Source organism: Salmo salar, chromosome ssa29 (genome assembly GCF_905237065.1).
Source record: "Salmo salar chromosome ssa29, Ssal_v3.1, whole genome shotgun sequence".
Taxonomy (NCBI): Eukaryota; Metazoa; Chordata; class Actinopteri; order Salmoniformes; family Salmonidae; genus Salmo; species Salmo salar.
This window is the reverse complement of record NC_059470.1, coordinates 34,790,067-34,807,500: the sequence shown is the minus strand read 5'-3', so window position 1 is coordinate 34,807,500 and position 17,434 is coordinate 34,790,067. Positions and strand designations below refer to the sequence as shown.

General features: G+C 42.3%; 1 protein-coding gene across 5 annotated transcripts in view; it reads right to left on the bottom strand.

The window, feature by feature from the left end:
- Positions 1 to 449, bottom strand: part of LOC106590653 (collagen alpha-1(XI) chain) — a 209,906-nt gene extending 209,457 nt beyond the window's left edge. For all 5 annotated transcript variants that reach the window (XM_045710693.1, XM_045710695.1, XM_045710694.1 and 2 more), the window contains exon 1: positions 60 to 449. In XM_045710693.1, coding sequence (XP_045566649.1) covers positions 60 to 174 — 115 coding nt within the window. In that variant the 5' untranslated portion in view covers positions 175 to 449. The remainder of the gene's footprint in view (positions 1 to 59) is intronic.
- Positions 450 to 17,434: the final 16,985 nt, after the last annotated feature.

Below are 17,434 nucleotides of genomic sequence, written 5' to 3'. Positions count from 1 at the left end.
CTAGTCTACTCACTACAACTTTTACACAACGTTTTTTGGATCCTAACAATTGTTCTTACCTGCTCTGACATGGGTAGCCTGCAGAACCAGGGTTAAAGTGATGAATCTGGTTACAGTGGAATCCATAATCCACCTTTTCGTTTTCCACCTTGTGGACCGCTTTTGCATCTCCATGGTCTGCGTCCACAAAAGTGAACACAACTTGGGCGAATTCAAGTGATTTTAAATGAAGTCCCTTCCACAAACCCTGTGTTATGGATAATTGCACTAAACAGCCATAAGTGAGGGGTGTTTATCCTCTTTTCTCAGCCACTCCAGGCCCCCCCCTTATACGGTCTTCCTTTCCAGTACCCAGCCTTCTGACTGAATGTATTTGGGTTTTAATCAGCAGGCACAGAGAGCACTCGTTACCCTAAGAGCTACACCGACAGGAGGGATGGGCAAGCACCGCAAACCAGACCCACGGTTACAGTGAAATGACATGGGGGGGGGGGGAAGACCCTGATTAGCAAATCACTGGGCTAGAAATTATCCTTGGGATCCACCCATCAGTTTTACAAAGCTCCTGCGAATTAAGTCTATCCTGAGCGCGTGCACGTACAATTATTATAATTTTTTTATAGAAGAAAAAAAGTGTCCTGTACTTCCTGGAAATGTCCTGGGAATGAACGGAATGACATTAGGGTGAGAGACAAAATGTGTCATGTGAGCATAATTCCCACTGTTGAACAGTGTCTTGTGGACTTGTCTGTCCTACCCCACAATATAGTCTTCTCCTCTGCTCCGGTGACATACTGCAGGTTGTGTTACTTGTGTTCATATAGGATGCACAATTAGTTAATTACAGCAAACATAAAACATACTTTATTGCATCATAAAACAGATTTGACAGAATACTACTTTTCAGGTCTTGTCTGGTCAATAGTGTCTATCCTCTTTTGGCTCCATAACTTCTATTGCAACCAGGCACACTCTATCACGGACAGGTCAGGTAACGGTAAGGCAACGGTAAGACATCTGTCAACATGCTTGTCTTGTCTATCCTGAGATACATACTATTGATCCCAAATGGCACCCCTATTCCCTATACTACATACCACACTATTCCCTATATAGTGCACTACTTTTGACTGGGGACCCTAAATACCACCCTATTCCCTATATAGTGCACTCCTTTTGACCAGGGCCCATAGGGAATAGGGTGCTATTTGGGACATGGACACAGTCTTTGGGCTGATCCTGAGACAAATGCTATTTTCTGAATTGTATTAAGATCCCCATCAGCTGTTTTGAAATCCACAGCTACTCTTCCTGGGGTCCACACAGAACATGAATCATAACATAATACAGAACATTAATAGACAAGAACAGAACTATATACATTTAAAAAGAAAACGGCACACATAGCCTACATATCAATACATACACACAAGACATCTAGGTCAAATAGAGGAGAGGCGTTGTGCCGTGAGGTGTTGCTTTATCTGTTTTTTAAAACAAAACAGGTTAGCTGTTCACTGCAGTTAGATGTGCTGGTGTCCCTCAGGCAGTTTACACTATTGATTGAGGACCTCTATGTAGTTGAATCTGATGATTTCTATAAAATATGTTTATTTTTGTTTATTGTATGCTGAATTATATTGTTTTATACAATGTGTATGTTGTTTTAACATTCTGTTTTTATTGTAATATCTACAGGACTCTCGTGTAAAATATATTTTTAATCTCAATTTGACTCCCTGTTTCAATAAAAGTTAAATACAATTATAATATGGAAGTGAGTTCCAGAACAGCTCCCACAATCTTATTATTATCAATGTCTTTCAACCAATCATCAGTCATTTGTGTCAGTGCAGTACATGTTGAGTGCCCTTCTCTATAAGCATGCTGAAAGAGAAATAGTATTGTATTTGGTCAACACACAATTTTTTCCAAAAGTTTGCTAAGAGCTGGTAGCAAGCTGATAGGTTTGCTGTTAGAACCAGTAAAGGCAGCTTTACCACTCTTGGTTGGCAGAATGACTTTGGCTTCCCTCCAGGCCTGAGAACGAACACCTTCCGCTAGGCTCAGATTAAATATATGACATATATGAGTGGCTATAGAGCCAGCTACCATCCTCAGTAGCCTTCCATCTAATTTGTCAATGCCAGGAGCTTAGCCGTTATTGATCGATAACAATCATTTTCACATCTGATTCCACACTAACTTTACAAAATGATGATAGATTGTCGGGTCCCTCCACTGACAGACCAAATGTAGGTAATATTCTTGTGATGGATTGGTGTCCTGCCAGTACAGGGAGCGCTGCCCAGAACATCATGCTTCTCCACGGTTCAGAGACCACAGGCCTGAGACAATGGATTGCATCCCAAATGGCACCTTGTTCCCTATTTAGTGCACTACTTTTAACCAGAGCTATATGGGTCCTGGTCAAAAGTAGTGCACTCCTTTGTAGGCAATAGGGTGCCATTTGGAACGTAGTCAGTTAGAGAATTAAAACAAGTGATGGTTTGGTGTATTGAATAATAGCAGGCTATCAATCGTATTACCTTTGGTTTATAGAAGAACCAAATCATCAACACATAAATAGGAGATTTATCTGTGTTGGTTGTCTCATTAGAATTATGGAAAAACATGAAACATAGGAAAATATTCTGATACATTGTGTAAAGGTTTGTGGAATTTAGATATTATTTGGGTATTTGCCATATTAGATTTATATGACATATTTGTTTTTAAATCCAGTTTGACTGGAGATTATCAGCAAAGCTCTCTGAGTTGGTGTTCATGAGCCAGTTGGTCAGATATTGAATGCTGTTAGTTGTGGCTGAATATTATGAATGAAACATGGAGGAAAGCAGCTTTTAAACAGGCAGTTGAACGTGGCGTTTACACAGATCAGCTAGGGTTAAAAAGTGGCTGTTGTGACTACGGACCTACTGCCGCCGTCACACCAACATGTGGTAGTGGATCTGTTTATCTCCCTATGGACCTCTAGACCAGGACTAATATCATGATAATAATAGGCTATATGGTAAACTGTATATGTACTGTATAAATTGTAATGTTTTTCCGTGTATCATTTTGTGGGGTTATGTTGGTATCTATCAAGATGGCTGCCATTGTTGTCATGACTTGGACTGAAATAGCTGCCGGTACTCATTTTACAAGCCGGTACTGTTTATATTTAACAGCAGAACCTCCACAATACTTTTGAGCTACGGTAATATTATATAAGAGTAACAGGAGCTTAAGCAGTTGACCATTTGAGGTGCCGGGTACTCAGGTCCGGTAAGCTCCTGCCCAAGTCAAACACTGGCTCTACTGTTAGGGCATGTTTATAGACCAACACAGCTTTTGAATGAAATGAAAATAAACATAGATTTTACATAATTCCTGTAGTGTGAAGTTTTAATGGTGGCTTTTTGTTGTTGTTGAGATGGTTGTATTTCAGTGCAGACACTAAGCTCTTAAGCACTGCTGCTTGAAAAAAAAAAAGATGCGTCCTCTATATTAAAAACACACAAAAAAACTTGATCAAGGTTAATCATTTCTGCCATATGATTTAGCATGCAAACTGACAGCAAATTTATAACACAACAAGACAGTGTAATGATGCTATAATTAGTGTCACTTTCTGTCCATCCATCTGTCAGTTTGAGAAAATCAGAAGAGAAAAAAAAACATAACCCTACCCAGCAAACCAAAAATGGTTCTTTGAAAGTTCCTTGAACATTTGTTAGGCAATTGTTTGTACAAAACATTTGCCTGATGTTGCAACATTCCTAGAACACATTTAATCTGTTATTTAAAGGTTCCCAGAATGTTTCATTTGGTTGTGGGAACAGTCTGGTGGGAACATTGTGGGGACATGACAAAAGATATTTTCCCAAAACACAAAAAATGGCCAGTTGTGCGGATAATTCTACAATGTTTCTTTTAGGGTGCAAAAAAACATTCACCTGATGTTACAATAACATTCACATAACACATTTTGTCTGTTGTTTAAAGGTTCCCAGAATGTTTAATTGGATTGTGGAAACATTGTGTGGACATGGTAAGAGAGATCTTCACAAAAACAAAAATTGTCGTGCTGACATTCAGATGTTTGTATCAGGGTACACAAAACATCCCTTTGATGTTGCAAGAATGTTGACAGAACAGCCTTTGTGTTATTTAAGGTTTCCAGAACATTTACTTAGGATGAGGGAACAGTGTGGGTACATTACAAGAGACCGGTTCCCCAAACACAAAATATGCTCAGTTGTGATGACATTTGTACACCCTAAAAAAATGCAGTAGACTAACACCCTTAAACAAATACAGTAGACTAACACCCTTAAACATATACAGTAGACTAACACCCTTAAACAAATACAGTAGACTAACACCCTTAAACAAATACAGTAGACTAACACCCTTAAACAAATACAGTAAACTAACACCCTTAAACAAATACAGTAGACTAACACCCTTAAACAAATACAGTAAACTAACAACCTTAAACAAATGCAGCAAACTAACACCCTTAAACAAATACAGTAAACTAACAACCTTAAACAAATACAGTAGACTAACACCCTTAAACACATTTTTGACTTTGTTTACTCTAAAGTATTATTTATACAAACACAAGTCTGTATCCAGGCTGTATCACAACCGGCTGTGATTGAGAGTCCTACAGGGCGGTACAAAATTGGCCCAGCGTTGTCCGGGTTTGGCTGGTGTAGGCCGTCATTGTAAATAGGTTAAATAAAATAAATGTTCCCGCACATATAAACTGAATTGTATTTTTTTTTAAGTAACGGCCACACTTTAAACAAAGAAACATTTAATGTAAAACTGTAGAAATAGTTTGTTTGTGAATTCTGCCAGTTGGAGACAGCGATGGTTGCACAGCCTCCGTTAAAAAGCTAATTGAGCCCAGAATGGCTGTTTATATTCAACAGGTGTGTGAGCTAGACCTGATGTGGTATTGTAAGAGACAGACGTTTCACAGGCACACCTGAGCTAACCACCTACCGCTGTCCATCAGCGTTTAAACACACACGGCTGGGCCGAGGCTCGGGGAGAATAAATGGCTCTTTCTCTATCAGACCCACACAGCAAGACTTGGGCGGCAGTTATCCTAGTGGTTATAGCATTGGCCTAGTAACCGAAAGGTTGCAAGATTGAATCCCCGAGCTGTCAAGGTAAAAAATCGTTCATTTTGCCCCTGAACAAGGCACTGTTCCAAGGACGTCATTGAAAATAAGAATTTGTTCTTAACCGACTTGCCAAGTTAAATAAAGGTTAAATAAATAAATACAGGGCTGAGGAATTCAGTTCAGGTACGATGTCTGTTACTTGTATTTCACTTAAGATTATTTGCTGAAACCTATTCCTATAGAAAGAGTAGAGCAGTCTTAATTTACTCAATGGCAGGTATCAGAAGTGTTTTGATGCTTCTACGACTCTTCTAGAAGGTTAAATGATTCCATCAATGTCACTGAGTTCCTTCCTTGTAGTTTCACTGTGGTCTACCATGCTGCTCATCTGATTGAGCATTTGGATAATGCCTACATTCATTTTGAGAAAACGCATACAGGCGTATAACATGCAATAGTCTAGGATTTGAGTCAGAGAAGGGAGTGCTGCTAACTTTAAATGAGTAAATATACACAATTATTACACCCATCTGCATACTATTTTTTTAACTGAACTAGGAAAACAGAGGGATAGATGCATGTTTGTACATTATAGCCTTTAGCCACATTGATTTTATTAATGTTTTTTTATTATTTATTTTTATGTATTTAACCTTTATTTAACTAGGCAATTCAGTTAATAAGAACAAATTCTTATTTACAATGACGGCCTACCAAAAGGCAAAACCCCTCCTGCAGGGACGGGGGCCTGGGATTAAATAAAATACAAAATAAATATAGGACAAAACACACATCACAACAAGAGAGACAACGCAACACTACATAAAGAGAAACTTAAGACAACAACATAGCAAGGCAGCAACACATGACAACACATCATGGTAGCAACACAACATGACAACAACATAGTAGCAACACAACATGGTAGCAGCACAAAACATGATACAAACGTCACTGGGCACAGACAACAGCACAAATGTCAAGAAGGTGGAGACAACAATACATCACACAAAGCAGCCACAACTGTCTGTAAGAGTGTCCATGATTGAGTCTTTCAATGAAGGAATTGAGATAAAACTGTCCAGTTTGAGTGTTTGTCGCAGCTCGTTACAGTCCCTAGCTGCAGCGAACTGAAAAGATGAGTGACCCAGGGATGTGTGTGCATTGGGGACCTTTAACAGAATGTGACTGGCAGAATGGGTGTTGTATGTGGAGGATGAGGGCTGCAGTAGATATCTCAGATAGGGAGGAGTGAGGCCTAAGAGGGTTTTATAAATAAGCATCAACCAGTGGGTCTTGTGACGGGTATATAGAGATGACCAGTTTACAGAGGAGTATAGAGTGCAGTGATGTGTCCTATAAGGAGCATTGGTGGAAAATCTGATGGCCGAATGGTAAAGAACATCTAGCCGCTCGAGAGCACCCTTACCTACCGATCTATAAATTACACCTCCGTAATCTAGCATGGGTAGGATGGTCACCTGAATCAGGGTTAGTTTGGCAGCTAGGGTGAAAGAGGAGCGATTACGATAGAGGAAGCCAAGTCTAGATTTAACTTTAGCCTGCAGCTTTGATATGTGCTGAGAGAAGGACAGTACACCGTCTAGCCATACTCCCAAGTACTTGTATGAGGTGACTACCTCAAGCTCTAAACCCTCAGAGGCAGTAATAACACCTGTGGGGAGAGGGGCATTCTTCTTACCAAACTACATGACCTTTGTTTTGGAGGTGTTCAGAACAAGGTTAAGGGTAGAGAAAGCTTGTTGGACACTAAGAAAGCTTTGTTGTAGAGCATTTAACCCAAAATACGGTGATGGGCCAGCTGAGTATAAATACAGACACAGTGAACTGAATTCTGGTTAGTGTACATAAAGACATGGGGACACTAGGAACTGAGAGAAAACTTGACATGACCATAGCAGTCTTGAGTTTTGGGTCACTAAAGTTAGTATTTAGTGAATGATTGTTTTTCCTTTCAATCCTCGCTCTTTATTGAACCATGCATGTGCATTTTCGATTGTATTCCAACCTAAAATGTTATTCTATGGACTAATGGGTAAATAACAATCTGATGCCTTCAACATTCCTTGGCAATCGTTATCTCTCTCTCTCTCTCTCTCTCTCTCCTCATACTCATCTTGATATCAAAACAGTACTGTAGCTAGATACATCATTTCCACAATGTCAACCTCTTCCTCAAATTCAGAGGTAAGTCTGCATAGCCCACTGTGCTGGTCAGCATGTGTCTTCAGAGGTAAACCTACATAGCCCACTGTGCTGGTCAGCATGTGTCTTCAGAGGTAAACCTACATAGCCCACTGTGCTGGTCAGCATGTGTTTTCAAATCTGAAGCAGATTGCTATGGCAGGTCTAATCTGAAACAGACTGATATTGCAGGTCTAATCTGAAGCAGACTGATTTGACAGGTCTAATCTGAAGCAGACTGATATTGCAGGTCTAATCTGAAGCAGACTGATTTGGCAGGTCTAATCTGAAGCAGACTGATATGGCAGGTCTAATCTGAAACAGACTGTTATGACAGGTCTAATCTGAAGCAGACTGATATGGCAGGTCTAATCTAATCTGAAGCAGACTGATATGACAGGTCTAACCTAATCTGAAGCAGACTGATTTGGCAGGTCTAATCTGAAGCAAACTGATATGACAGCTCTAATCTGAAGCAGACTGATATGACAGGTCTAATCTGAAGGAGATTGATATAGCCAAATGTCCGCCTATTCATAATATAATTTTATATCGCACTACGTTTGACCAGAACCCTACGGTGCTCTAAATAGGGAATATGGTTCCATTTGAGAGACAAACTTGGTCTGTGTTTGAGGAGAGAGGGGAGGAGAGCAGATGTTTGAAATTGGGAAGAGCATCTAGTGCCAGACATGCAGCCCAAAGCCACGATGCCTTAGACAGGAATGCCATTCTGTCTGAGCACGTCAATGCCAAGGGTTATATACTGAGATGGGATGACCACGCCAGATATAAATACCATGACTGGGTTTTATAAGATGTACAGGGGTGTCAGGTAGCCTAGTGGTTAGAGCGTTGGACTAGTAACCAAAAGGTTGCAAGATCAAATGTCTGAACTGACAAGCTAAAAATATGTCGTTCTGCCCCTGAACAAGGCAGTTAAACCACTGTTCCTAGGCTGTCATTGTAAATAAGAATTTGTTCTGAACTGACTTGCCTAGTTAAATAAAGGTAAACAACTAAATAAATACAGTGAGAGACTCTGGTTTCTGAAGTACTATGGTCTCTGACAGTGTCAATGTGATGTTATTAGGAATTCAGAGGTGCTACAGTGTGGCATTCATGCCCTCGTTGGAACGGAGGATATAATCTCCCTTAAAAAACAATATGAGGAGTTACATATTAAGTACAGTTATCCGGTGTATTTGATGAGGCAGTCCTTCTTGGTTTCCTAGACTATAACACTGGGTTTATGTACATTCTGGAGGTGGTATCTACCTAAACATGGATGTCTAGACTATAACACTGGGTTTATGTACATTCTAGAGGTGGTATCTACCTAAACATGGATGTCTAAACTATAACACTGGGTTTATGTACATTCTGGAGGTGGTATCTACCTAAACATGGATGTCTAGACTATAACACTGGGTTTACATTCTGGAGGTGGTATCTACCTAAACATGGATGTCTAGACTATAACACTGGGTTTACGTACATTCTGGAGGTGGTATCTACCTAAACATGGATGTCTAGACTATAACACTGGGTTTATGTACATTCTAGAGGTGGTATCTACCTAAACATGGATGTCTAAACTATAACACTGGGTTTATGTACATTCTGGAGGTGGTATCTACCTAAACATGGATGTCTAGACAATAACACTGGGTTTATGAACATTTTGGAGGTGGTATCTACCTAAACATGGATGTCTAGACTATAACACTGGGTTTATGTACATTCTGGAAGTGGTATCTACCTAAACATGGATGTCTAGACTATAACACTGGGTTTATGTACATTCTAGAGGTGGTATCTACCTAAACATGGATGTCTAAACTATAACACTGGGTTTATGTACATTTTGGAGGTGGTATCTACCTAAACATGGATGTCTAGACTATAACACTGGGTTTATGTACATTCTGGAGGTGGTATCTACCTAAACATGGATGTCTAGACTATAACACTGGGTTTACTTTCTGGAGGTGGTATCTACCTAAACATGGATGTCTAGACTATAACACTGGGTTTACGTACATTCTGGAGGTGGTATCTACCTAAACATGGATGTCTAGACTATAACACTGGGTTTACGTACATTCTGGAGGTGGTATCTACCTAAACATGGATGTCTAGACTATAACACTGGGTTTATGTACATTCTGGAGGTGGTATCTACCTAAACATGGATGTCTAGACTATAACACTGGGTTTACGTACATTCTGGAGGTGGTATCTACCTAAACATGGATGTCTAGACTATAACACTGGGTTTACGTACATTCTGGAGGTGGTATCTACCTAAACATGGATGTCTAGACTATAACACTGGGTTTACGTACATTCTGGAGGTGGTATCTACCTAAACATGGAGGTCTAGACTATAACACTGGGTTTACGTACATTCTGGAGGTGGTATCTACCTAAACATGGATGTCTAGACTATAACACTGGGTTTACGTACATTCTGGAGGTGGTATCTACCTAAACATGGATGTCTAGACTATAACACTGGGTTTATGTACATTCTGGAAGTGGTATCTACCTAAACATGGATGTCTAGACTATAACACTGGGTTTATGTACATTCTGGAGGTGGTATCTACCTAAACATGGAGGTCTAGACTATAACACTGGGTTTATGTACATTCTGGAGGTGGTATCTACCTAAACATGGATGTCTAGACTATAACACTGGGTTTACGTACATTCTGGAGGTGGTATCTACCTAAACATGGATGTCTAGACTATAACACTGGGTTTACATTCTGGAGGTGGTATCGACCTATAACGTGGATGTCTAGACTATAACACTGGGTTTATGTACATTCTGGAGGTGGTATCTACCTAAACATGGATGTCTAGACTATAACACTGGGTTTACGTACATTCTAGAGGTGGTATCTACCTAAACATGGATGTCTAGACTATAACACTGGGTTTACGTACATTCTGGAGGTGGTATCTATTGGACGTTGAATCAAACTGATAGTGTATGAGTGAGAGGTATGTATACTCTGGAACATTTTGATGCATATTTGTTGAGGGGCAGCCCCTGACAACCCTATAACGATCGTGATTTATATTTGGTACTGTGATCACGTATGACTGAAGAAGAGCAGGATAATGTTCATATTGGTAATGTATGGTAAGTCAAGTCAAACCTTCACCTCCAGTACCTTACAACTGGCTGCTCTAACTTTCATGTTAATTCAGCTTACAGCTGTTAAGGAAGCTGGTTGTGGGCTGCTAGTTATGGGAGCTGGTTATGGGAGCTGGTTGTGGGAGCTGGTTGTGGGAGCTGGCTATGGGAGCTGGTTATGTGAGCTGGTTATGGGAGCTGGTTATGGGAGCTGGTTAGAGGAGAGTTATGGAAGCTGGTTATGAGAGCTGGATATGGGAGCTGGTTATGGGAGCTGGTTATGGGAGTTGGTTGGGGGAGCTGGTTGTAGGAGCTGGTCACAGAGTAGGCTGGAGAGACAGAGGAGCTGTTTTCTAGCCCTACTTTCGTCTGTGCAGTGCGTTGGTAGACGACTAGGGAAACTTTCAACTTCACCATATTCTGTGGCTTGCTGGCTGGCCTTTTCCAAGTTTAGAATGTAAACACATCTTTCACTGTGCCTCATTGTATAGGAGACCTTCATTGAGATGACGCTACAATAAAGTGCTCCGATTTTCAAGAGGTACAAGGGAATCAAATAGGTTACATTTCAAAGTTGCAATATGGCATTACAATAATATAATTTCACCTCATTGAGTGTGAAACCCTGTAGGAAGCTGCTCTGGAAGACCTAGACGTTACTGTACACATTTGACTGCACTGGATGTGTTTAGGTGGTAACAAGAAAACCAAGGGCTGGGTTTCACTCTGGACTCATGACTTGGTTGTCAACATTATCACGGCTCTTCTTCTTCTTTTCCTTATGGTGGTTAAACAACCGTGAAGAGGAACGCTGATATTCCCCCCAAGCCTAGGTAGGGCTTCCCTTCTTGCAGCTAGCTAGCTAGCGCACCAAATGCTCTGCAGATGAAAACACATCCTGGGGGCTGGGAGTAGTCCCTTCTCCTTTATGTACAGTGAGGAAAAAAAGTATTTGATCCCCTGCTGATTTTGTACGTTTGCCCACTGACAAAGAAATGATCAGTCTATAATTTTAGTGTTAGGTTTATTTGAACAGTGAGAGTCAGAATAACAACAAAAAAATCCAGAAGAAAGCATGTCAAAAATGTTATAAATTGATTTGCATTTTATTGAGGGAAATAAGTATTTGACCCCCTCTCAATAAGAAAGATTTCTTTCTCCCAGGTGTCTTTTATACAGGTAACGAGCTGAGATTAGGAGCACACTCTAAAAGGGAGTGCTCCTAATCTCAGTTTGTTACCTGTGTAAAAGACACCTGTCCACAGAAGCAATCAATCAATCAGATTCCAAACTCTCCACCATGGCCAAGACCAAAGAGCTCTCCAAGGATGTCAGGGACAAGATTGTTGACCTACACAAGGCTGGAATGGGCTACAAGACCATCGCCAAGCAGCTTGGTGAGAAGGTGACAACAGTTGGTGCGATTATTCGCAAATGGAAGAAACACAAAATAACTGTCAATCTCCCTCGGCCTGGGGCTCCATGCAAGATCTCACCTCGTGGAGTTGCAATGATCATGAGAACGGTGAGGAATCAGCCCAGAACTACACGGGAGGATCTTGTCAATGATCTCAAGGCAGCTGGGACCATAGTCACCAAGAAAACAATTGGTAACACACTACGCCGTGAAGGACTGAAATCCTGCAGTGCCCGCAAGGTCCCCCTGCTCAAGAAAGCACATATACATGCCCGTCTGAAGTTTGCCAATGAACATCTGAATGATTCAGAGGACAACTGGGTGAAAGTGTTGTGGTCAGATGAGACCAAAATGCAGCTCTTTGGCATCAACTCAATGTGCCGTGTTTGGAGGTGGAGGAATGCTGCCTATGACCCCAAGAACACCATCCCCACTGTCAAACATGGAGGTGGAAACATTATGCTTTGGGGGTGTTTTTCTGCTAAGGGGACAGGACAACTTCACCGCATCAAATGGACGATGGACGGGGCCATGTACCGTCAAATCTTGGGTGAGAACCTCCTTCCCTCAGCCAGGGCATTGAAAATGGGTCGTGGATGGGTATTCCAGCATGACAATGACCCAAAACACACGGCCAAGGCAACAAAGGAGTGGCTCAAGAAGAAGCACATTAAGGTCCTGGAGTGGCCTAGCCAGTCTCCAGACCTTAATCCCATAGAAAATCTGTGGAGGGAGCTGAAGGTTCGAGTTGCCAAACGTCAGCCTCAAAACCTTAATGACTTGGAGAAGATCTGCAAAGAGTAGTGGGACAAAATCCCTCCTGAGATGTGTGCAAACCTGGTGGCCAACTACATGAAACGTCTGACCTCTGTGATTGCCAACAAGGGTTTTGCCACCAAGTACTAAGTCATGTTTTGCAGAGGGGTCAAATACTTATTTCCCTCATTAAAATGCAAATCAATTTATAACATTTTTTACATGTTTTTCTGGATTTTTTGTTGTTGTTATTCTGTCTCTCACTGTTCAAATAAACCTACCATTAAAATGATAGACTGATCATTTCTTTGTCAGTGGGCAAACGTACAAAATCAGCAGGGGATCAAATACTTTTTTCCCTCACTGTATGCGTAAGCGTGTAAGGTTTGGGATAGGGTTAAACCATTAAGGTAGACTTAGTCATATGTCTTGTGTGTTGTAAACCACAAGATCCCCTTCATTTTTACGATGTGGTGAACAATGAATCACTTGATTGGGAAGGAATTTACACACAGAATGGTGTAATTGTTTTTTGGTCACCTCAGGACAGCCAGTTGGGATATCATTTTTGTTGTTGTTTTGTTTAAGTGCATATGGGAACACCCATTGCTTTCAGCCCAATCCAAACTATTTTTTATAAAGGTAGCAAGTAAGCATTTCTTCAGAGAAAACATAATGTATATGCTTCAGCACACTTTTCTATTTCAGCTGCAGTACTGATAATCATGTTTTGTCTTCAGTACTCTCTGCCCTATATTCTCACTTGCAGATGTTTTTGATGTTTGTTTTCTTTACCTCACCCAATCCACTGCTTAAAGCCATACTGCCCTTTCTTAAATACCAATTATCTCTGTCTAATGCTGGGTCCCTCCCAGGGAGACGAGAGGACCACATGGAACCATAGAACCATATATCTGGACCACAACGGGGTCTCCTCCTACACTTGGCAGGGGCCACGGCAGGGAACCGGCATATGCCTCCTGGGTGGTGTTGGGTAACATAACTTATCTTAAAATGAAATGTTCCTGTAACCCCTCTTTAACCTTCCCTGTAAGAATATACACAGACAGGACCCTCAATGGACTACCTTTTTGACGCCTCCTCCTCCTCCATCCTCTGTGCAGATATCAGATATCTATGCTACACCAGGGAACTCAACAAGCTCAAACAGAGAACAATACCTGGTGTCAGAAGAACCAAAACCCTGCAACGTTGTGTAAGCATACCACATATCTCGCCATGCCATGAAAATGTGATGGCATCAGTCAAAATATTACCATTCAACTCACTAAACAATTCCACACACCAGTCTCCAGCTTGAAACATGAGAGTCCCTTACCATCTTTCTCCTGACAGCTGAAAGTAAAGTACCTTACCATCTTTCTCCTGACAGCTGAAAGTAAATTACCCTACCATCTTTCTCCTGTCAGCTGAAAGTAAATTACCCTACCATCTTTCTCCTGTCAGCTGAAAGTAAATTACCCTACCATCTTTCTCCTGTCTGCTGAAAGTAAATTACCCTACCATCTTTCTTCTGTCAGTTGAAAGTAAATTACCCTACCATCTTTCTCCTGTCAGCTGAAAGTAAATTACCCTACCATCTTTCTCCTGTCAGCTGAAAGTAAATTACCCTACCATCTTTCTCCTGTCTGCTGAAAGTAAATTACCCTACCATCTTTCTTCTGTCAGCTGAAAGTAAATTACCCTACCATCTTTCTCCTGTCAGTTGAAAGTAAATTACCCTACCATCTTTCTCCTGACAGCTGAAAGTAAATTACCCTACCATCTTTCTCCTGTCAGCTGAAAGTAAATTACCCTACCATCTTTCTCCTGTCAGCTGAAAGTAAATTACCCTAACATCTTTCTCCTGACAGCTGAAAGTAAAGAACAGTGTCTGGAGCTGTCTTCACCTGCAATGTAAGACAAGAGCAAGAAGGCTGAGTGTTAAAATCACGATCAGTCACAACCCTTGTTGGGCCAATAACCGAAAGGTTGCTGGATCGAATCCCCGAGCTGACAAGGTAAAAATTTGCCAATCTTCCCCTGAGCTAGACAGTTAACCCACTGTTCCCCAGGCACCGTAAGACGTGGATGTCGATTAAGGCAGCCCCCCACACCTCTCTGATTCAGATGGGTTGGTTTAAACAAGGTAGACACATTTCAGTTGAAGGCATTCAGTTGTACAACTAACTAAGTATCCCCCTTTCCCCTATGATGAATTTACCTCCATTGTATTGGACTGAGAGTGAGTTACCAGGAGCTTCACCATAGGAGGGAACTACTAAGTAAATGGGAGGAACATGCATGGAAGTACTACAGTAGGCAGGCAGGTTAAATTATTTCAGAGTGATGCTGTATTTACAGGTTATAAACAGTAGTTTTGAAGGGTCAGTTTGTTACAGAGGAGAAAATAACTTCTACATTTAAGTTCACATACTCTTCTTTTCTTATTTAGAACTGTCTGCCTCGGACAGTTTTGATCAAAAGTTTCTCTCTGCCACTAATTGCTGAATACAGATCAGGGGTAGTAAGAGGGTGCCTCGGTGTGCAACCAGCCATTATCTGACTGGCAGAAAAACTGGCTACGCCAGGCAGGACTGTGGCTCCAAACGGAAGGCAAGTGACACACTGTTCACCGCAGCAGAAGAGGGCATTTGATGGCAATTAAAAACAAGGAAGACTGGGGCATATCTACACTGTGACACACATGTCATAAATGTCACAAAATAGATTATATTCACACGGGCTATTCTAACAATGTCTACATCTCAAGATGACATTCATTAATGTCGCTTAAAAACAGGGGAGACGGAGGCAGATCTAGTCACCTGCTAGTCAAGTGGAAAAGACATGCTGGAACTTGGGTCTTATCTAACCATACACCTGCAGGAACAAAGCTGTCTTGTTTTTGTAAATAATAATTTTCTCCATTATTTCTGCCCTTATGCTTTTTGGCAGCACACTCAATCACTAAATGAAAGGTGAACGTGAGCCCTGGGGCTGGAGGAGATGAAAGCCCAGACGTGGCAGAGCAGGTCTGGGCAATGCAGTAGCAGGCAGCTGCCCAACACTGGAAGTAGTGAACCAACCAACCTGCAGCAGAAGCTCTGACCTTTAACCCCTACATGTTTCACCTTATGGGCTGAGGGGTCAAAGGCCATAGAAGCAGCTGCACACTAATTTTGCTGCACACCAGTTTAACTAGTCCCTGCAACATGGAGGTAGTTATAACAACCAACTTCGGAGTGAACAGATAATCCACCAAGGGATTGCTCATTTTAAAAACCTTAAAACCGCCGTAAGCTCTGGACTTTGAACTGTCGCTGGAAGCTCTGGACTGTGAATGCGCACTGGAGGCCTAGTGCGTGGAGCCGGTACAGGTTGCACCAGACTGGTGACACGCACTTCAGGGCGAGTGCGGGGAGCTGGCACAGGACGTACCGGACTGGGGAGGCGCACTGGAGGCCTGATGCGTGGAGCCGGCACAGGTGGCACCGGACTGGTGACACGCACTTCAGGGCGAGTGCGGGGAGCTGGCACAGGACTCACCAGACTGCTGACAGGATCTTCAGGTCGAATGTTATTCAGAACACACCTGCACAACATATCTCTCATCTTTCTCTCTCCCAACTTCTCCATTGCCTCCCTGGCGGTCTCTGGCTCTTCAGGACAAGTGCGGAGAGCTGGCACAGATGGCACCGGACTGATGACCCGCTCTTCAGGGCGAGTGCAAGGAACCAGCACAGGACATACCGGGCTGGGGAGGCACACTGGTGGCCTGGTGCGTGGAGCCGGCCCAGATGACACGCTCTTCAGCACGCCTGCGCTGCAGCCTACTCCTCGCCAACATCATTCTCCGATATCCCTCCTCACATTGCTCCATCGACTCCCAGGCGGGCTCTGGCTCTCTGCTTGGGTCGACCGACCACTTCTCTATCGCCTCCCTGACGGTCTCTGGCTCTTCCCTCTGCTCAGCCGCCAGCTCCATGTGCCCCCCCCAAAAATTTATTGGGGTTTCTGTGGCCACGGTCCCCGGTGTCGTCGCTGTCCTTCCATGCTCCTTTGCGACTCCCGCCAAGGAAGGGTCTCGTGTCCTCCCATGATCTCCTCCCAGGTCCAACTTACTTTTCCCATCATTGCACGCTGCTTGGTCCTTGTTTGGTGCGATATTCTGTCACGGTCGTGTGGAGAGACGGACCAAGACGCAGCGTGATTGGAGTTCCACATCTTTATTTTACGCAGAAATGACGCAGAAAAATTAATCCATGCTTTTGTTACTTCTAGGCTGGACTACTGCAATGCTCTACTTTCCGGCTACCCGGATAAAGCACTAAATAAACTTCAGTTAGTGCTAAATACGGCTGCTAGAATCCTGACTAGAACCAAAAAATTTGATCATATTACTCCAGTGTTAGCCTCCCTACACTGGCTTCCTGTTAAGGCAAGGGCTGATTTCAAGGTTTTACTGCTAACCTACAAAGCATTACATGGGCTTGTTCCTACCTATCTTTCCGATTTGGTCCTGCCGTACATACCTACACGTACGCTACGGTCACAAGACGCAGGCCTCCTAATTGTCCCTAGAATTTCTAAGCAAACGGCTGGAGGTAGGGCTTTCTCCTATAGAGCTCCATTTTTATGGAATGGTCTGCCTACCAATGTGAGAGACGCAGACTCAGTCTCAACCTTTAAGTCTTTACTGAAGACTTATCTCTTCAGTAGGTCCTATGATTAAGTATAGTCTGGCCCAGGAGTGTGAAG